We start from the raw sequence: 14,920 nt of genomic DNA on the forward strand, positions 1-14,920 counted from the left end.
TCTTTCTGCATGTTGCTTTCTTTACAGTGTATCTTGGTGATTTTGCCATATCAGTGTATAAAGAGTTTACTTGTTCTTTTTAATGACTACCTAGTATTCCATTGTCCAAAAGGAATCCCTAGGGTCATTTTTTTTTTTTGGTGAGGAAGATTAGCCCTGAGCTAACATCTGTTGCCAATCCTCCTCCCTTTGCTGAGGAAGATTGGCCCTGGGCTAACGTCTGTGCCCATCTTCCGTTACTCTGCATGTGGGACGCCTGCCACAGCATAGCCTGATAAGCGGTGCACAGGTCCACGCCCAGGATCCGAACCCGCAAACCCCAGGCCGCTGAAGTGGAGTGTGCAAACTTAACCACTGTGCCACCGGGCTGGCCCCTCTGGGTTCCGTTTTTTTAATAATTTTTTTTTATTATTATTTATTTATTTTTTCCCCCAAAGTCCCAGTAGATAGTTGCATGTCATAGCTGCACATCCTTCTAGTTGCTGTATGTGGGACGCAGCCTCAGCATGGCCGGACAAGCGGTGTGTCAGTGCGCGCCCGGGATCCGAACCCAGGCTGCCAGCAGCAGAGCGCGCGCACTTAACCGCTAAGCCACGGGGCCGGCCCTCTAGGTTCCGTTTTTTAACCTAGTCGTCTGCTGAGGGACTTTTCAGTTGTTTTCAGTTTTTTGCTACACAAACTGGTGCTGTAGTCTGTCATTTTGCACATGTGCAAGTATATCTATAGGATAAATTCCTAGATATGGAATTGAAGGGAGGAAGAGTTATGTACATTTGTGATTTCGGTAGATTCTGCTAAATCATCCTCTGTAGGGGTTATGCCAACTTATACTCTTGCCTGCAGTTTGTGAGAGTGCCTGTTTCCCTAAATTCATGCTTATAGAATGTTTTACCATATTTTTGGATGTTTGCAAATCTGATAGGTAAAAAATAGTATGTAGGTATTTTAAATTTGTATTTCTTGACTTACAAACTGGCTGTATGCCTCTTCACACCCTTAGCCACATGTGTTGTCTTTTCTTAACCAGTCCATGTGCTTTACGTATTTTTCTATTGTGTTGCTGGTCTTTTCCTTATCAGTTCTACAGGAGCTCTTTATAAATCAGAAATTAACTTATAATAGAAGTTTCCTAGCTGTCATTTGTCTTTTGACTTTGCTGAAGGTTATTTTTGTCATAGAACTTATTTTAAGTAGTCAGAATTACCCAGCTTTCCTTTTATGGTTCCTAGGTTTTGTGTCATCATTGGGAAGATCAGTTAGTGCTTTTATATGTAAGTTTTTTACCTTTAAATTTTTGTTTCTCTAGAAATTTAACCTAGTCCTAAATAAGCAGAATATGGTCCAACTTTCCCCCATATGGCTACTCATTTGTCCCAAGTAATTTATAGAATAATCCGTTTGTCCCCATTGATTTGGGTTGTCACTTTCATCCTATTATCAATTTCCTGTGTATATATAGATGTATTTCTATCTGTTCTGTCCCAGTGATCTCTCTGATTATTCATGTGAGAGTACCACATGGGTTTGAATTAAGTTTTGAGGCTTTATGTTTTAGAATCTGGTAGGACTAGTCTCTTCTTGTTATTTTTTTAAGCCAAATTTCCCTGCCAGCTCAAGCATTTTTATTTTTCTGTGTGCACTATTAAAACTACCTTGCTTCGGGCCGGTCCCGTGCCTTAGCGGTTAAGTGCGCACGCGCTCCGCCGCTGGCAGCCCGGATTCGGATCCCGGGCACGCACGGACGTACTGCTTCTCCAACCATGCTGAGGCCGCGTCCCACATACAGCAACTAGAAGGATGTGCAGCTATGACATACAACTATCTACTGGGGCTTTGGGGGAAAAATAAATAAATAAATAAATAAATAAAATTATAACCAAAAAATAAATAAATAAAACTACCTTGCTTCTTCCCTTCACCCTCCTGAAAAAATCCTGTTAGTCTAATTATTGCAGTTGCATTAAATTTATAAATTAACTTAAGGAGATTCAGTATCTTTATGATATCTTCTTATGTAAGAACATGGTATGATCTTCAATTTCTCCAAGTCTCTCTTGTGTTCTTAGGAATGTTTTAAAGTTTTCATCATATAGATCCTATACAGTTCTTAAGTTTATTGTTATAAGCTTTGTTTTTTTAAAGGTGGCTAGAGAGCTTTCTTTTTTTTTTTTGCTGGGAAAGATTCGCCCTGAGCTAACAACTGTTGCCAATCTTCCTGTCTCTTTTTTTTATTTCTCCCCAAAGCCCCAGTACATAGTTGTATGTTCTAGTTGTAAGTCCTTCTAGTTCTTTTATGTGAGCAGCGGCCACAGCATGGCTATTGCAAGACGAGTGGTGTGGTTCCGTTCCCAGGAACCAAACCTGGGCCGCTGAAGCAGAGCATGCTGAACTTTAACCACTAGGCCGTCAGGGCTGGCTCATAAGCTTATTTTTTAAATCTTACTATCTTACTGAATTTGTGTACTAATTATAGTTGTTAGTTAAATCTCATGCGTTTTCTAGGTATATTATCTGTAAATTGTGGTAATTTTACCTCCTCCATTCCAAGTTTTAGACGTGTGATTTCTTTCTCTTGTCTAAATGCACTCGCTGCTACCATCAGAACAATGTTAAGTAATAGCAGGCATCCTCATATTGTTCCACCCTAGTGGGAAAACTTCTAGCTTTTTCCCGGTAAGCAGATTGCTGGCTTTTGGGTTAAACTAGAACTAGTTTGTCATTTTAAGGAAGTCATCTATTCCTATTTTATTGAGAGTTTTTATCAAGAATGGATATTGAATTTAGTCATGCCCTTTCAGCATCTATGAAGATAATCATGTTTTTTTCTCTCCTTTGATCTAATAATATCATCATTATGTTAATGGATTCTGTAATATTAAACCCATCCTTACGTTCCTTGAATAAACCCCACCTGGTTCATAGTATAGTCTTTAGTGTTAAATTCCTTCCATGTAGCTTGCTTATAATTAGAGTTTTTTTCATTGTCGGCAACAGTTTAAATAGTATTGGAATTACTTATACTTTTTATACTTTAAAGGTCTGGGCCTGATGCTTTTCTTCTCTTTTTTTCACAATCATAGGGAGAGGTAGTTCTTTGATAACTTTCTCTGTCAACTCTACTATGATGGTTAAGCACATGAACTTTTGAGCTGTACTGTCCAGTTTCAAATCCCTGCTCTCAGCCACCTTCTAGCGGTGTGAGCTTGGTCACTTAATCTCTCTACACCTTAGTTTCCTTTGTCTATAAAATGAGGATTATAATAGTGCAAATCTCATAGGATTGTTATGAGAATTTAATTAATACATATCAAGCACTCTGAACAGTACCTGGCACTTAACGATATATAGTAAATGGTCAATAAGTGTTAGTTGTTTTTATCATGTCTTTTCTTGGAAATTGCACCATGGTTCTTTGAGAGTATGGCCATAACTGAAGTCACACCTCCCCCTGTTTTTAGTACTCTGAGATACATATTTTCTTTTTTTTTTTTTTTTTTTTTTTTTAAAGATTTTTTATTTATTCCCCCCAAAGCCCCAGTAGATAGTTGTATGTCACAGCTGCACATCCTTCTAGTTGCTGTATGTGGGACTCGGCCTCAGGATGGACGGAGAAGTGGTGCCTCGATGCGCGCCCGGGATCCGAACCCGGGCCACCAGCATTGCAGCGCGCGCACTTAACCACCAAGCCACAGGGCCGGCCCAATGAGATACATATTTTCCATCTCTGGAGAGTAATGTTCATTTAAACAAGATGTTGCTCTCATTTAACCTGTTGCCTCATCTGTAATGGGCTTCTGATCCTTCTTAAGCATGTTGTTTCTACCCAGTTGGAGATCACTTTCCTTGATAGAAAAACAAAATATTCAGAAGAATAGAGGCATCGGATATGCTGCTAGCATAGCTTAGAAGATCCTTTTGGTTGTCCTTAACATTTTTTGTATAAGCCTCAACTTGTTCTGACTACAACTTCCTATGATTCTCCTTCTGTGTTCCTTCTTACATCTTTTGATCATGGCTCTTGTAAAACCTGAGCTGATCAAAGAGCATCATGTGCAACCAGATTAACTCATTTAGTTTGGCTCGCCTTTAAATCATGTGTGGTTAGAATCCTGCTTTGTGAAAGTGCCCTATTTTTCTTAGCATTTTGGTCTTGGCAAAAACTTGCATTCTAGGAGTTTAGGGCTCATATGTCTGATGATAGCTATATGTTCCTTTCCATGGTATTACCCTCTAGAATGACAGTCACTTTTACCTGAGGGCCCTGTCATTAGCTCTTAACTAACTGTATTTCCTGGTTGGTCTGAATAAAGTCTAGTTACAGTTCTGATCTTCACTCCTGATAGATTCAGCCGTCAGCAGAGTACGTTGCGAATCTGTTTTCCTCTAGGATTCATTTCTGAATGTCACCTACTTCCCAGTGAGGTGGGTACCTTTGGCTTTGGCACTGCCCATGCCTTGGAGCCACTGGTCCTGAGTTTTACTCATGCGTTCAGCAGCCGATATGTTGCTGGTCATCTGACGTATCTGAATTGCATTTAATTCTTTTCTGGAGTAAGGCTAAAGATACTTGCTCCTTGTTTCTCTCACTTGGGATGCAGGATTAATGAATTAACTCTCTGTAAAGAGTTTAGAAGTTTGTGAATAAGGCCTTATATACATGGATAATTTTGAAATTGCTTCCATGAAAAAAGTAGCTCATTAGATTCACTGTGGTTTGTAAGAGTAAGCTCTTACTGGGTGAATAGCATTGGTCACTAGGGTGCCCTGCCAGAACGGGCCTTAAGAAACCCAGGGGCCGAGTGGTGTGGGGCAGACTGCACCACAGGGGATGTGGTGACTGGTGCCTTTGGGGAGTGCTTAGAGTGTCATCTGGAGCTCTGTGCAGGAGGTCTTATTCTGCAAGTGGAGGGGCTCAGAGATAGCCAAAAGGAAAATTTCCTGCTGATTTAAACCCCTTTGGGTTTTCCAAATTGGTATCTAATGCATTTGCAAAGCACTGTAACTGCTAATTGCTCCCATGGCCTCATCTGGCCGGCCAGCAACAGGCTACAAATCGATCTTTGTACAAGGTGTTTGTTTATAATTTATGGAGCTGATAGGAAGGCACAGCCATCTGCTCCTCCAGGCATCAGTATTTCTAACCCCTCCCATTCCCTGCTAGGGCATTTTCACTTGGAAATCATTTGTAATTAGGAGGAGATTACATTGCAGAGTCTGGAACATGGCTTCCTGCTGTCTTCTGCATCGTTTTTTCTCCCCCTGGAGCTGCCCACTGAAGCTCTTAAGCAGTTGTGATTTGAAAAATCCTTTCCTAGCCTTTATTTCCATGCTCAGCTGCCCAGCTAACTGCCCCATCATCCTTCCCCACAGGTGTTTTGGCCTTAAGTGTAGGGCAGGTTGCTGCAGCTGCCGCTCAGGGATCAAGGACTGTTTGGTAAGGCAGCAGTTTTCAAGCGTGGTCCCAGACCAGCAGCATCAAAGACACGTGAGAACTTGTTAGAATTGCAAATTATCAGGCTTCACCCCAGCATTCTGTGTTTTAGTAAGCCCTGCACGTGACTCTGATGCATGCTAACGCTTGAGGACCACTGTGGTAAGACAAGGCAGGGAGCAGAACAAAGATTTCTAGTGGTGTGTGGGTTGCTAGTGTCTTAGGCTATATTTCACTTCACCTTTTTCTCTACCTGCTTATATTATTGTTGAGTCCGAAGAGGATGAGTTGTCCTTGTCATTAGTGCATTACTTTCCTATGGCCCAAGAAAACAAGTAACAGAGATCTAAGAAATCTCTTCCTGCATAAGTTAACTCATCAAAATTTCCACCTTATGAGAAGCTGCACAAGTGAATTGAAACAGTGACCACTCACCATTGTAACTGAACATTTCCATTTCCATGTGGGAAATTAAGACAACGAGCAGCACATGTAAGTTGCTAATTGGAGCTTTGAAATAAAAATGAAATTGTAAACATACCACCCAGTGCTCGCTGAAATGAAGCTACCACATCACTCTGTGCCTACCACATCCCCTTCATTAGGGGAGAAGTGAAACCCTAGATCACTAGCCACACCGTTTCCGGAACTGATCATGCTGCTGGAGAAGCTCTGTTGTGGTTTTCAGCATTCTCTTTTCATTTGTCATTTGCATTTCTGTCTCTGAGCTCACTGCAGTCACTGGGAGCAGTTGTGAAATTGCAGGGAGGGGACAAAATTTGGGAGATGGCCATTGACTTGGAATCATCATAATGTAGTACAAACACAAACACAGTGGCTTGGATTTGAGGCTGACAAAATGCTTTTTGTCTATATGCCCAGTTTTTCGGGGGCTTAGAGCCAAGCTTTCTAGAAGAAGGAAAACCTTACTTGTACTCTCCTTCCCACCCTCCTGGCCCCCCTTAGAAATTAATCTGACAGTAAGCAGTTTAATGGTATTTCCCTGTTGGTGGTGAGTTTTGAGGGTTGTTATAGGCGTCTCTATGTTTGACTGAATTACATGTTAACACACATGAGCTAGATCTATGTAACAGCAAGACAGAAAAGCCTCCTTTGATAAAATGGTAGCTGTGCAAAGCTGTCTTCAAGTCCACAGAGTCCCATCTCCTTCCCTATTTATTTTTGTGTCCTACTTAATATATGTGATTGCTTTCTCTGTCTCCCTGCCTTTGATGGTTACGGTCTAAATTGTCAGTTTTTTTTAATCTTTCTAAGGGTGTGCCAACCTCAAGGTTAGAAAACCAAGATGGACTCACTCCTGAAGCGTCTTTCCCCAGTTCCTTTGGTTCTAGATCCCCAGCTGGAGTCGTGTGTCAGTCCAGGGAAGGAGGAGATTGTCATGTTTTTGGCAACAGGCTTGGGACCCTGAGTAAAGAGCAGATGGTCTCAGTGCTAACTAGATAAATCTAGCCATACAGGCTAGAGCAGATGGTAGGTTGGAAGTTGAGCAGTACAGAGCCCTAATGGTGATAGCAATGAATATTTGGATGTCATTATTTTATTAGTTAGCAAACAGAACCATCCTTGTGGTCCCGCCTCAGTTTTATGTGTGATGGCGCTGTAGGTGTCAGCCCCCGAGAGTTGGCACAGTAGCCTGATCAATGTGTTCTGATGTCTTTTTTGATCTACTCTGTCATCTTTGTGGCTTCATTAGGAACACACAGGGAAAGGGGAGTAAATAAAGAGTTTTAGAAATCACTCTGAGTCTCTGATCCCATAAGCCTCCAGGCCCCTGAAAAACAATTCTTGTTGTGTTTTCCTTAAGGTAATTTCCTGGGGAGACTTGCCCTTGATCTCTCAGGTCAGGCCTTTTTGGCTTCCTGCAGTAGATCACCTGGAATCTGGTGAGGGCAGCTGAGCTTGGCACCCCCCGCCCACCCCCCCAAACCATAATGCTTCTGACAGTGGTCATCCAAGTAATCTCCTTCAAATAAGAGGAGGAGTAAAAAGTCTCTTTGCATATGCATATGAGACAAAGCCCAGAGGAGCTTCGTCCTTTGGGGTGTGTTGTGCTCTTCTGCTTGTGCCCGTGATGTGGGCACTCTGGTTCCAGGCTCACATCAAGGGTAAGCCCCTTCCTCCTGGCAGGGAATTGCACAGTGGGCCTTGGAGAGGGATTCAAATGAAAACCGAAACAAAGCATGCAGATACAGTCCTCGTACTAGCTAACATCTCATTAGTCCTGTCGTGTGGCGCTTCTTCTCCCTACTGACAGACATTCCTCCACCCCCCACCCCCTCTCTCATGCAGAGCCTGCTGTCTGGCTGACCCTATGCTTCATTCTCCGTAACTGCTGAGTGCAGACTGGGGCTGCCCGTTGACGTTGGCTTATGGTGTGGATCAGGCATAGAGGATAGTGAGAAGTGAAGAGTTCCAGCCATCCAGCCAGGACTGGGCTTTGTTTCTCTCTATCCTCTCTGGTGGAGTCAGGGATTAGTATTAGCAAACAGCTGTCCAGAAGATTGGAGTCTCTAAATGTTCCAGTTCTCTTAAAGGAGAAAGTAAGACACAAATTTGTGAAATGACTTCCTTCTCCAAGGTCACATAACAGCTGTAGAGTAGGATTCTCGCCCCAAGGAAGCTTTACCTGTATCACCTTTTTCTTGGAATCCGTAGGTTTGTATTTTCATTCATCTTAGTTTTGATCATTTAGACAATAACAGCTGTTGAGTGGCTCTCCAGGAACAATTTTTAATAACTTTTTCCTTATCTAATCTCTTAAGTGATATTTCCTAAGTGTGAACCAAGACTCAGCAGGTGGTTGTGGTTGTGTTGACTAGCTGTAGTTTCCTATTAAAATGGTAGAAGAGACATATATTTCCTGTCTCTTGTGTTGCTTGTTCCATGTCATTTTAGTTTGATTGACAAGGCAGCCTTTAGCATTTCTAAAGAGGGTTCAGGCCATTAGGAAGGCCCCAAAATTTCTTGACCCAGAATTTTTCACACCATCAACTCCAAACTTTCTTACCTCTTTTCTTTCTTTGTCTGATAACAGCCTCCGTGAATGTGCTGGTACAGAACTGCAAGATCTACAATGATGCCAGCTGTGACATTTCTGCAGATGGCCAGCTCCTGGCAGCTTTCATCCCTAGCAGCCAAAGGGGCTTTCCTGATGAAGGCATCCTGGCAGTGTACTCCCTGGCCCCCCATAACCTGGGCGAAATGCTCTACACCAAGCGATTTGGTAAGGGATAGGAAGCCCAACCTAGTGACAGAGGGACGCTGGTACCATGGCATGGGCATTCCTAGGTGAGGCACGGCTTACATGGGAGTAATGTCACATACTGTCCCTGCTTCACTGGGTTAGAGGCCAGAGGAAGATTGCTTTGCAGGAGTCCTGGCTGGTAGCGTTACAGAAGAATCTCAGAATAAGAGTCCTCCCTACCACAGTAGCATCACTGGCATGCTCCTGTTGTGATGGCCGGGAGTAAGAAAGGAGCTCTGGTCATGGGGAAGTGGACACACTCATTCACTGCAAGGCTGGTTGGCATATTAAAAGCCCCCAAAATATATGTTTGATTCAGCAATCTCACTTCTAAGGACAGCAATGTTGTTTATCATAGGGAAAATGTCAAATTGTGAAGCACTGCTTAAATAAATGATGGTGCATTGATAGGACAGAATACCATTTGGCCTTTAAAATGCTCTTATAGAAGAATATTTAATGATGACGAAATGTTCATAATGTATGAAGTGAAAAAGGTAGTTTTCAAAATAGTATTTACAGTATGATATCAATTTTTTAAAATGTATTCTATAACAATGGTTAGCATTGATTAACTACTTTTTATATGTCAAACGCTGTACTCGGTACTTTACATGCTTTCTCATTGTACTCCTCGCTGCAATCCTATGAGGTAACCCCAAGATGACCAAATGAAGGTGAAGATTGGAGAGAAAGAAAAGGCTAAGAGGGAAAATGATCTCCTTGTAATGGCACGAACTCTGGGAAATGTCTCTCTGTTCTGTTGGCCCTTAGGTCCCAATGCCATTTCGGTAAGCCTTTCCCCAATGGGCCGATACGTAATGGTTGGCTTGGCCTCACGAAGGATCCTGCTGCATCCCTCCACAGAGCACATGGTGGCCCAGGTCTTCAGGCTGCAACAGGCCCATGGTGGCGAGACCTCCATGAGGGTGAGTTCCATTGCTTGTGCCTCCACTGTATGGCAACTCTCCTAGGCTTGGCAGGGTAATGAAGGACAACGGTGTGATCTCCCAGCCAGGACCAGAGATATAATGTTCCTAATGAGTAAGGAGACTTCAGTCTAGCCCATCCATGACCAGCAGACTTCACTTTTGGAAGCTTTTGGACTCTTAAAAGGCAGGAGCTTTCTCACACCCTAGATCATGAGCTGGGTTCCCTGGAGGCCTAAAAGTATCTTTGTATAAAGACCAAACTGAATCCTTCCTTACCTCAACATGAGACCTTTAGTCTGGAGGTATGTAAAGGACCCAATGAAATATTTTTTATTTATTTATTTATTTATTTTTGTGAGGGAGATCAGCCCTGAGCTAACATCCATGCCAATCTTCCTCTTTTTTTTGCTGAGGAAGACTGGCCCTGGGAAGACTGGCCCTGGGCTAACATCTGTGCCCATCTTCCACCACTTTATATGGGATGCTGCCACAGCATGGCCTGGCAAGCAGTGCATCGGTGCGCGCCTGGGATCCGAACCCGGGCCACCAGCAGCGGAGCACGCGCACTTAACCGCCACGCCACGAGGCTGGCCCCTATTTATACTTATTTAAAAAAAAATTTTTTTTTGAGGAAGCAAGCTATAAAAAGTAATAGATGGTATACTATGAAGTGTTCTTGTCTGTCGGTTGTAATCATGATAGAAGATGAGGACTTTGGGCAACTGCTGTGCTCTTAACCATCCTGTCCATTTTACCAGCAGAGAAGGGTGCTATTTAGGACCCTCTTTTGTCTGAGATGGACCTCTCTTTTATGCAGTAAAAGCTGTGTGGGCATCCTGGGGTTGGTGGCCTTCTGGACTCAACCAGACTAGTTTCTGATTGAGCTTCCCACATCCCATTGCGCTCATTTGGCCAGGGTTTTGTCAGGGAGAGCCGAGCATTTGAATAGTTCTCTAATTAGATGGTATTTAAGCTCTGTGTCAGCTAAGAACCTGTGAATTCCCTTAGCACTTTGTGCTGTGCCATTTATAGTTTTATACACTTGTTTATGTGTTATTTTGTATTTTCTTAGCTGTGTGGTTGTATATTTAATCCACCTAATTAGGTTCAGTGTGAGCTCCTTAGGGGCATATCCCCCAGGGCCCCTCGTTTAGTCTATACGTGTAGATGCTTGTTGAATGCCTGGAATAGGAAGTATTTGTTTTAAAGAACAAACTAGAGAACCCACTATATACAAAGCTTTAGAAAGTGGGTGGCCTGGTGTGGTCGTCTCCATCCTCTTCTCCCTCCTGCCCCTTCAGGGACCCTCTCTATCCAACTGTACTGAGCCACTTGCCAAGCATCCTGGATTTAATGAGGCTCTTTCTTGCCAGTGTGCCTTTACCTGGAATGCCCTCCTCTCCCTCAAACCCAACTGCCCACATGCTCTTCCCCTTCTGTGGAACCTTTCTAAACAAATTAATCACTTGCTCCTTGTGCCACCACTGTACCTAGTACACACACTCATGTTAACACTCAGCACATCAAACGGTAGTTGTTTCCATATCGTTCTTCTCTCCTGGACCGTGAGCTCCTTGAGAGCAGAGACCGTGTCTGTTTCATCTTTATGAAGTCCAAGTACATAATAAGCAACCTGACATTCAGGAGAAGCTGAATGAATGAAAGAGAACCTCAAGAAAAGCATCCTCCTTATCATTTCTAGGTGGTAATTAGCAGAACCAATGATGGGTGACAGCATGTCCCACCCGGTAGCCTCAGACAGGATAGAAACAAGGGTTTCTCTGCTCTTGATATTGTAACTGAGGGGAAAGTTCTGATTCTTTAATCCCATATGCCTTTGGAAATATTTGATATTAGGTGATTGGGAGCAGACTTCATGGGAAGTTCACAAGCCTATTTTCTTATCTAGATATTTGAGGATGGACAGTGAATTTTAAATATTCTTATTTTGGTTATCTGAAGCAGATTTGGATGGTAAAAATACCTGGTGTCTGCTTTTCACCACCTAGAATCCTGGTCCCAACAGCTGTTCTTCTAACCCTTCCTGCCTAATTGTGGAATAATTGTTTATAATCGTTAAGAGACAGGATCTGATTTCTGCAACACTAATGGACATCTCCAGCCTCTTCCGGAAGCCAGGGCTCCTGCCCAACTTCTGGGCACAGCCTGCCAGTCCTCCATCCTAGCAAGGTTCCTCTTTTCCATAAGTAGCCAGAAACATCTGGCTAAGGGCAAACAGCTACAGGGCGGAAGCCAAGAGGTTTTCAGAGATGGGGCTGGCCACTCAGGGAATGCAGTTGGAGAAGTCTGCTGAGGAGATGAGGTAATCCATTGCTGTCCTGCTAAGGGGCTCAAAGCAACTAGCCAGCTGCTGCATACCTCTTGACAAGAGCTATTTCTCAGGCCTCCCAGAGAGGCTTTTTGATTCTCAGTAGGTACCATCTGCCGCTTCGGAAAGGGAGCTGAAGTAACTAGAAAGCTCCCGTTGGGGAAGTGTTCCTCTCACGCAAGAGATAGGATCCAGGCTTCTCAACAAGGTTTTGCTGACCCTCTGTCCACCCAGTCTGACTTTAAACCCCCGTGCTACAGAAAGGTTTCTGGTTTTCCAGGTCTTGGTTGCCCCTTACGTCCAAAGGCACCAAAGCACTCAGCAAATGTCCCTGAATTCAGTCATTGGTGGAAGGGAAGACACCAGCTTTTTTGGATAGCTGTGCTGTACCACCGTTTAAGGCAAGAAGTGCATTTTTGTCTGAGAACAGGGAGCGAGGGTTTAATGGGACAGTAGAGCATCTCCCTCTTTGCACAGGTAAGTATAGGTGGGTGTCTCCATCTGTGATGTCAAGCTCTGTCCTTGAAGGAATGTTTTTGTGGGTAATGGGCCTGTCCTAGAGCTTCTCTACCCAGAATTCCCCTTCTCTTTGGTGTTACCTCTTGAAATTCAGAGCGGTGAACTTGTTGGGCCAACAGACGTCCCCAGGAGAACATCCTCCAGAGTATTGACTTATCTTGTTTTAATTCCCACTAAGTGACATCTCTCCCCAAGAGATGATCTCTTAGAAATCCCATATGAAAACTCTTCTGAAAATGAATTGCTAATTGCTATTAGCCTTAGTGCACTTATTTTAAGCAGTTCTTCAACCTCTGGATCAGTGCTTCTCAAACTGTGCTCCTCAGACAACCTGCATTAGAATACAGGGGTCCTTGTTAAAGTGCAGACTCCACTTCAGACCTAAAATCAGAGTGAGAATGGGGTGGGAGGGGCCCAGGTATTTGTATTTGTAAAACTAGCTTTCCAGATGATTCTGACATGCACTTGAGTTTGAGAACTGCTGTTCTTAATGACTGCTTTCTTCATTTTAGGTTTCTGCCCTCAGCCTCTTCAGCAAGGCAGAGACAGTCTCAGGTTTACTTCTTGTTGTGGTTTTATGCGTGGTGCTTTGATCCTTTGCTAATTTTGTTGCAGGCACAGTGGTGTTTGTGTTCAATTTCCTACCAAACTCAGCTTTTTGGCTATCTGTGCTTCACCGCCCATCTTTTCTCAGCTGTTGTTGCTTTCTAGGGTCCTCCCCTGAATGTCTCGATGTGCTGGATTCTTTTCTTCCCCATGTTGAGTCATTTTAATTTTTAGCCTTGTTTCTAGGATCTAGGGTCCTTTAGTATTTCTCTTCTCTGCTTCCTGAGGCTAGGCTTAATCTTCCCAATTTTAGGATGATTGGCAAGTCAGGCATAATAAGACTGGACACATATTTTATCTCTCCTTGCCTGTGTCCATTCAGTCTCCTCCAGACTGGATCTGCTCATCTCTGTGACTCAGGGTCTTATTTTCTGTCCCACTCCCTTACATTTTAGCCAGGGAGGACCTTTTGTTAATTTCTGTTTTGTTTTGAAGCTGGGCATTTAGAGATTGCTGAGCTCAAGTTGTGCTGAATTCTCAAAACACTAAACTGCCTGTGTTCCCTCTCTGCTTTCATATTCTAATTGGAACAAGGCACAATATTGTAACAGAAAACTGCAATTAATTTTCTAAAATAGTGGCAACTTGCACATTATAATGACTTTGGTTGTAACCATGTGAAAGCATGATAACAAAACTATAAAATTACTAATGAAACCAGAAATAGTCATATACCAAACTGTTCTTCCAGTTGTAGCTCAGTAATAAGGGCTATTTTACCTAGGAAGCAGGGGAAAAATTAGTGGGCCGGGGGAGGGGGTGCATTTTGAGCTAGAATGCAAGAATAAGGATTAGTGCATTGAACGCAGAAATTGACAGGTGGTGTATACTCTCTCCCAGATGCACAGACCATCCCCCCCCCCAACAGGTGGGGGTTGTAGGCATGTAAGTGGTTTAATAAGAACTGAAAAGGATCCTTATTACATAATCCCTGCACATCCTAGAGGCGCTGGTTGCCTGAATCTCACCAGTGCTGGTTTGCTTTTCTCTCTAGTCGTTTTATTGGCAAAAGGGAGATGGACAAGGACACCTTCATTTGACTTGGGTGGGAGAGAGAAGCTCTAGGACAGAAGCGGTTAGCTCTCCTTTCTCCGTGAAACAGCATTGTGCTTTTTAAGGCAAAGCCTCAAATACTTCAGGGTCAGTTTTATTGAAAGCTTTTTCTTTGTGGCTCTGCCGTAAAACTATATTCAAGTGTTGAGCGACTGTTACCTAGACAGATCATTAGTTTGGAGAGGGTGTTGGAAATAGATCCTGCCCTTTCTCCTCCCTCTCCCTCTCCCTCCCTCTTTCTCCCCCTTCCTCTCTTCCCCTTCCTTTTCTTTTTTTTTAAAGATTTTATTTATTTATTTTTTCCCCCCAAAGCCCCAGTAGATAGTTGTGTGTCATAGCTGCACATCCTTCTAGTTGCTGTATGTGGGACGCGGCCTCAGCATGGCCAGAGAAGCAGCGCGTCGGTGCGAGCCCGGGATCCGAACCCGGGTCGCCAGCAGTGGAGCGCGCTCACTTAACCACCAAGCCACGGGGCCGGCCCGTCCCCTTCCTTTTCTCTTCCCCCTTTCTCTCCTCCTTCCCCCTCTCTTCCTGTCTTCTTCTCTCCCCTCCTCTCCCCCCTCTCCCCTGCTTCTTCACCCTGAGAGTCTGCTCTTCATTGGGGACTGTCCCCATGTATATACCTTCTCCCTCTAGAGGTCTAGCTCTAGAGATATGCATCCCCTCATCTCAACAGGTCCTAGGCAGCAGGGAAGGAAAGCAGATTTGTTACCATTTTTTACAGACCTACAACCTATTCATCTGACTGGGCTGTAGTTCTTAATGTGTAATTCCCCTGAGACCAC

General features: G+C 43.6%; 1 protein-coding gene across 11 annotated transcripts in view; it reads left to right on the plus strand.

Moving 5' to 3' along the window:
* The window catches only part of AMBRA1 (autophagy and beclin 1 regulator 1), a 170,832-nt gene that overhangs the window by 130,468 nt on the left and 25,444 nt on the right, over positions 1-14,920 (plus strand). For all 11 annotated transcript variants that reach the window (XM_087423038.1, XM_087423039.1, XM_014792520.2 and 8 more), the window contains 2 exons: positions 8,487-8,675; positions 9,471-9,625. In XM_087423038.1, the coding sequence (XP_087279164.1) occupies positions 8,487-8,675; positions 9,471-9,625 (344 nt within the window). The remainder of the gene's footprint in view (positions 1-8,486; positions 8,676-9,470; positions 9,626-14,920) is intronic.

The sequence above is a fragment of the Ceratotherium simum genome, chromosome 34, assembly GCF_057802395.1.
Source record: "Ceratotherium simum simum isolate JZ-2026a chromosome 34, ASM5780239v1, whole genome shotgun sequence".
NCBI lineage: Eukaryota > Metazoa > Chordata > Mammalia > Perissodactyla > Rhinocerotidae > Ceratotherium > Ceratotherium simum.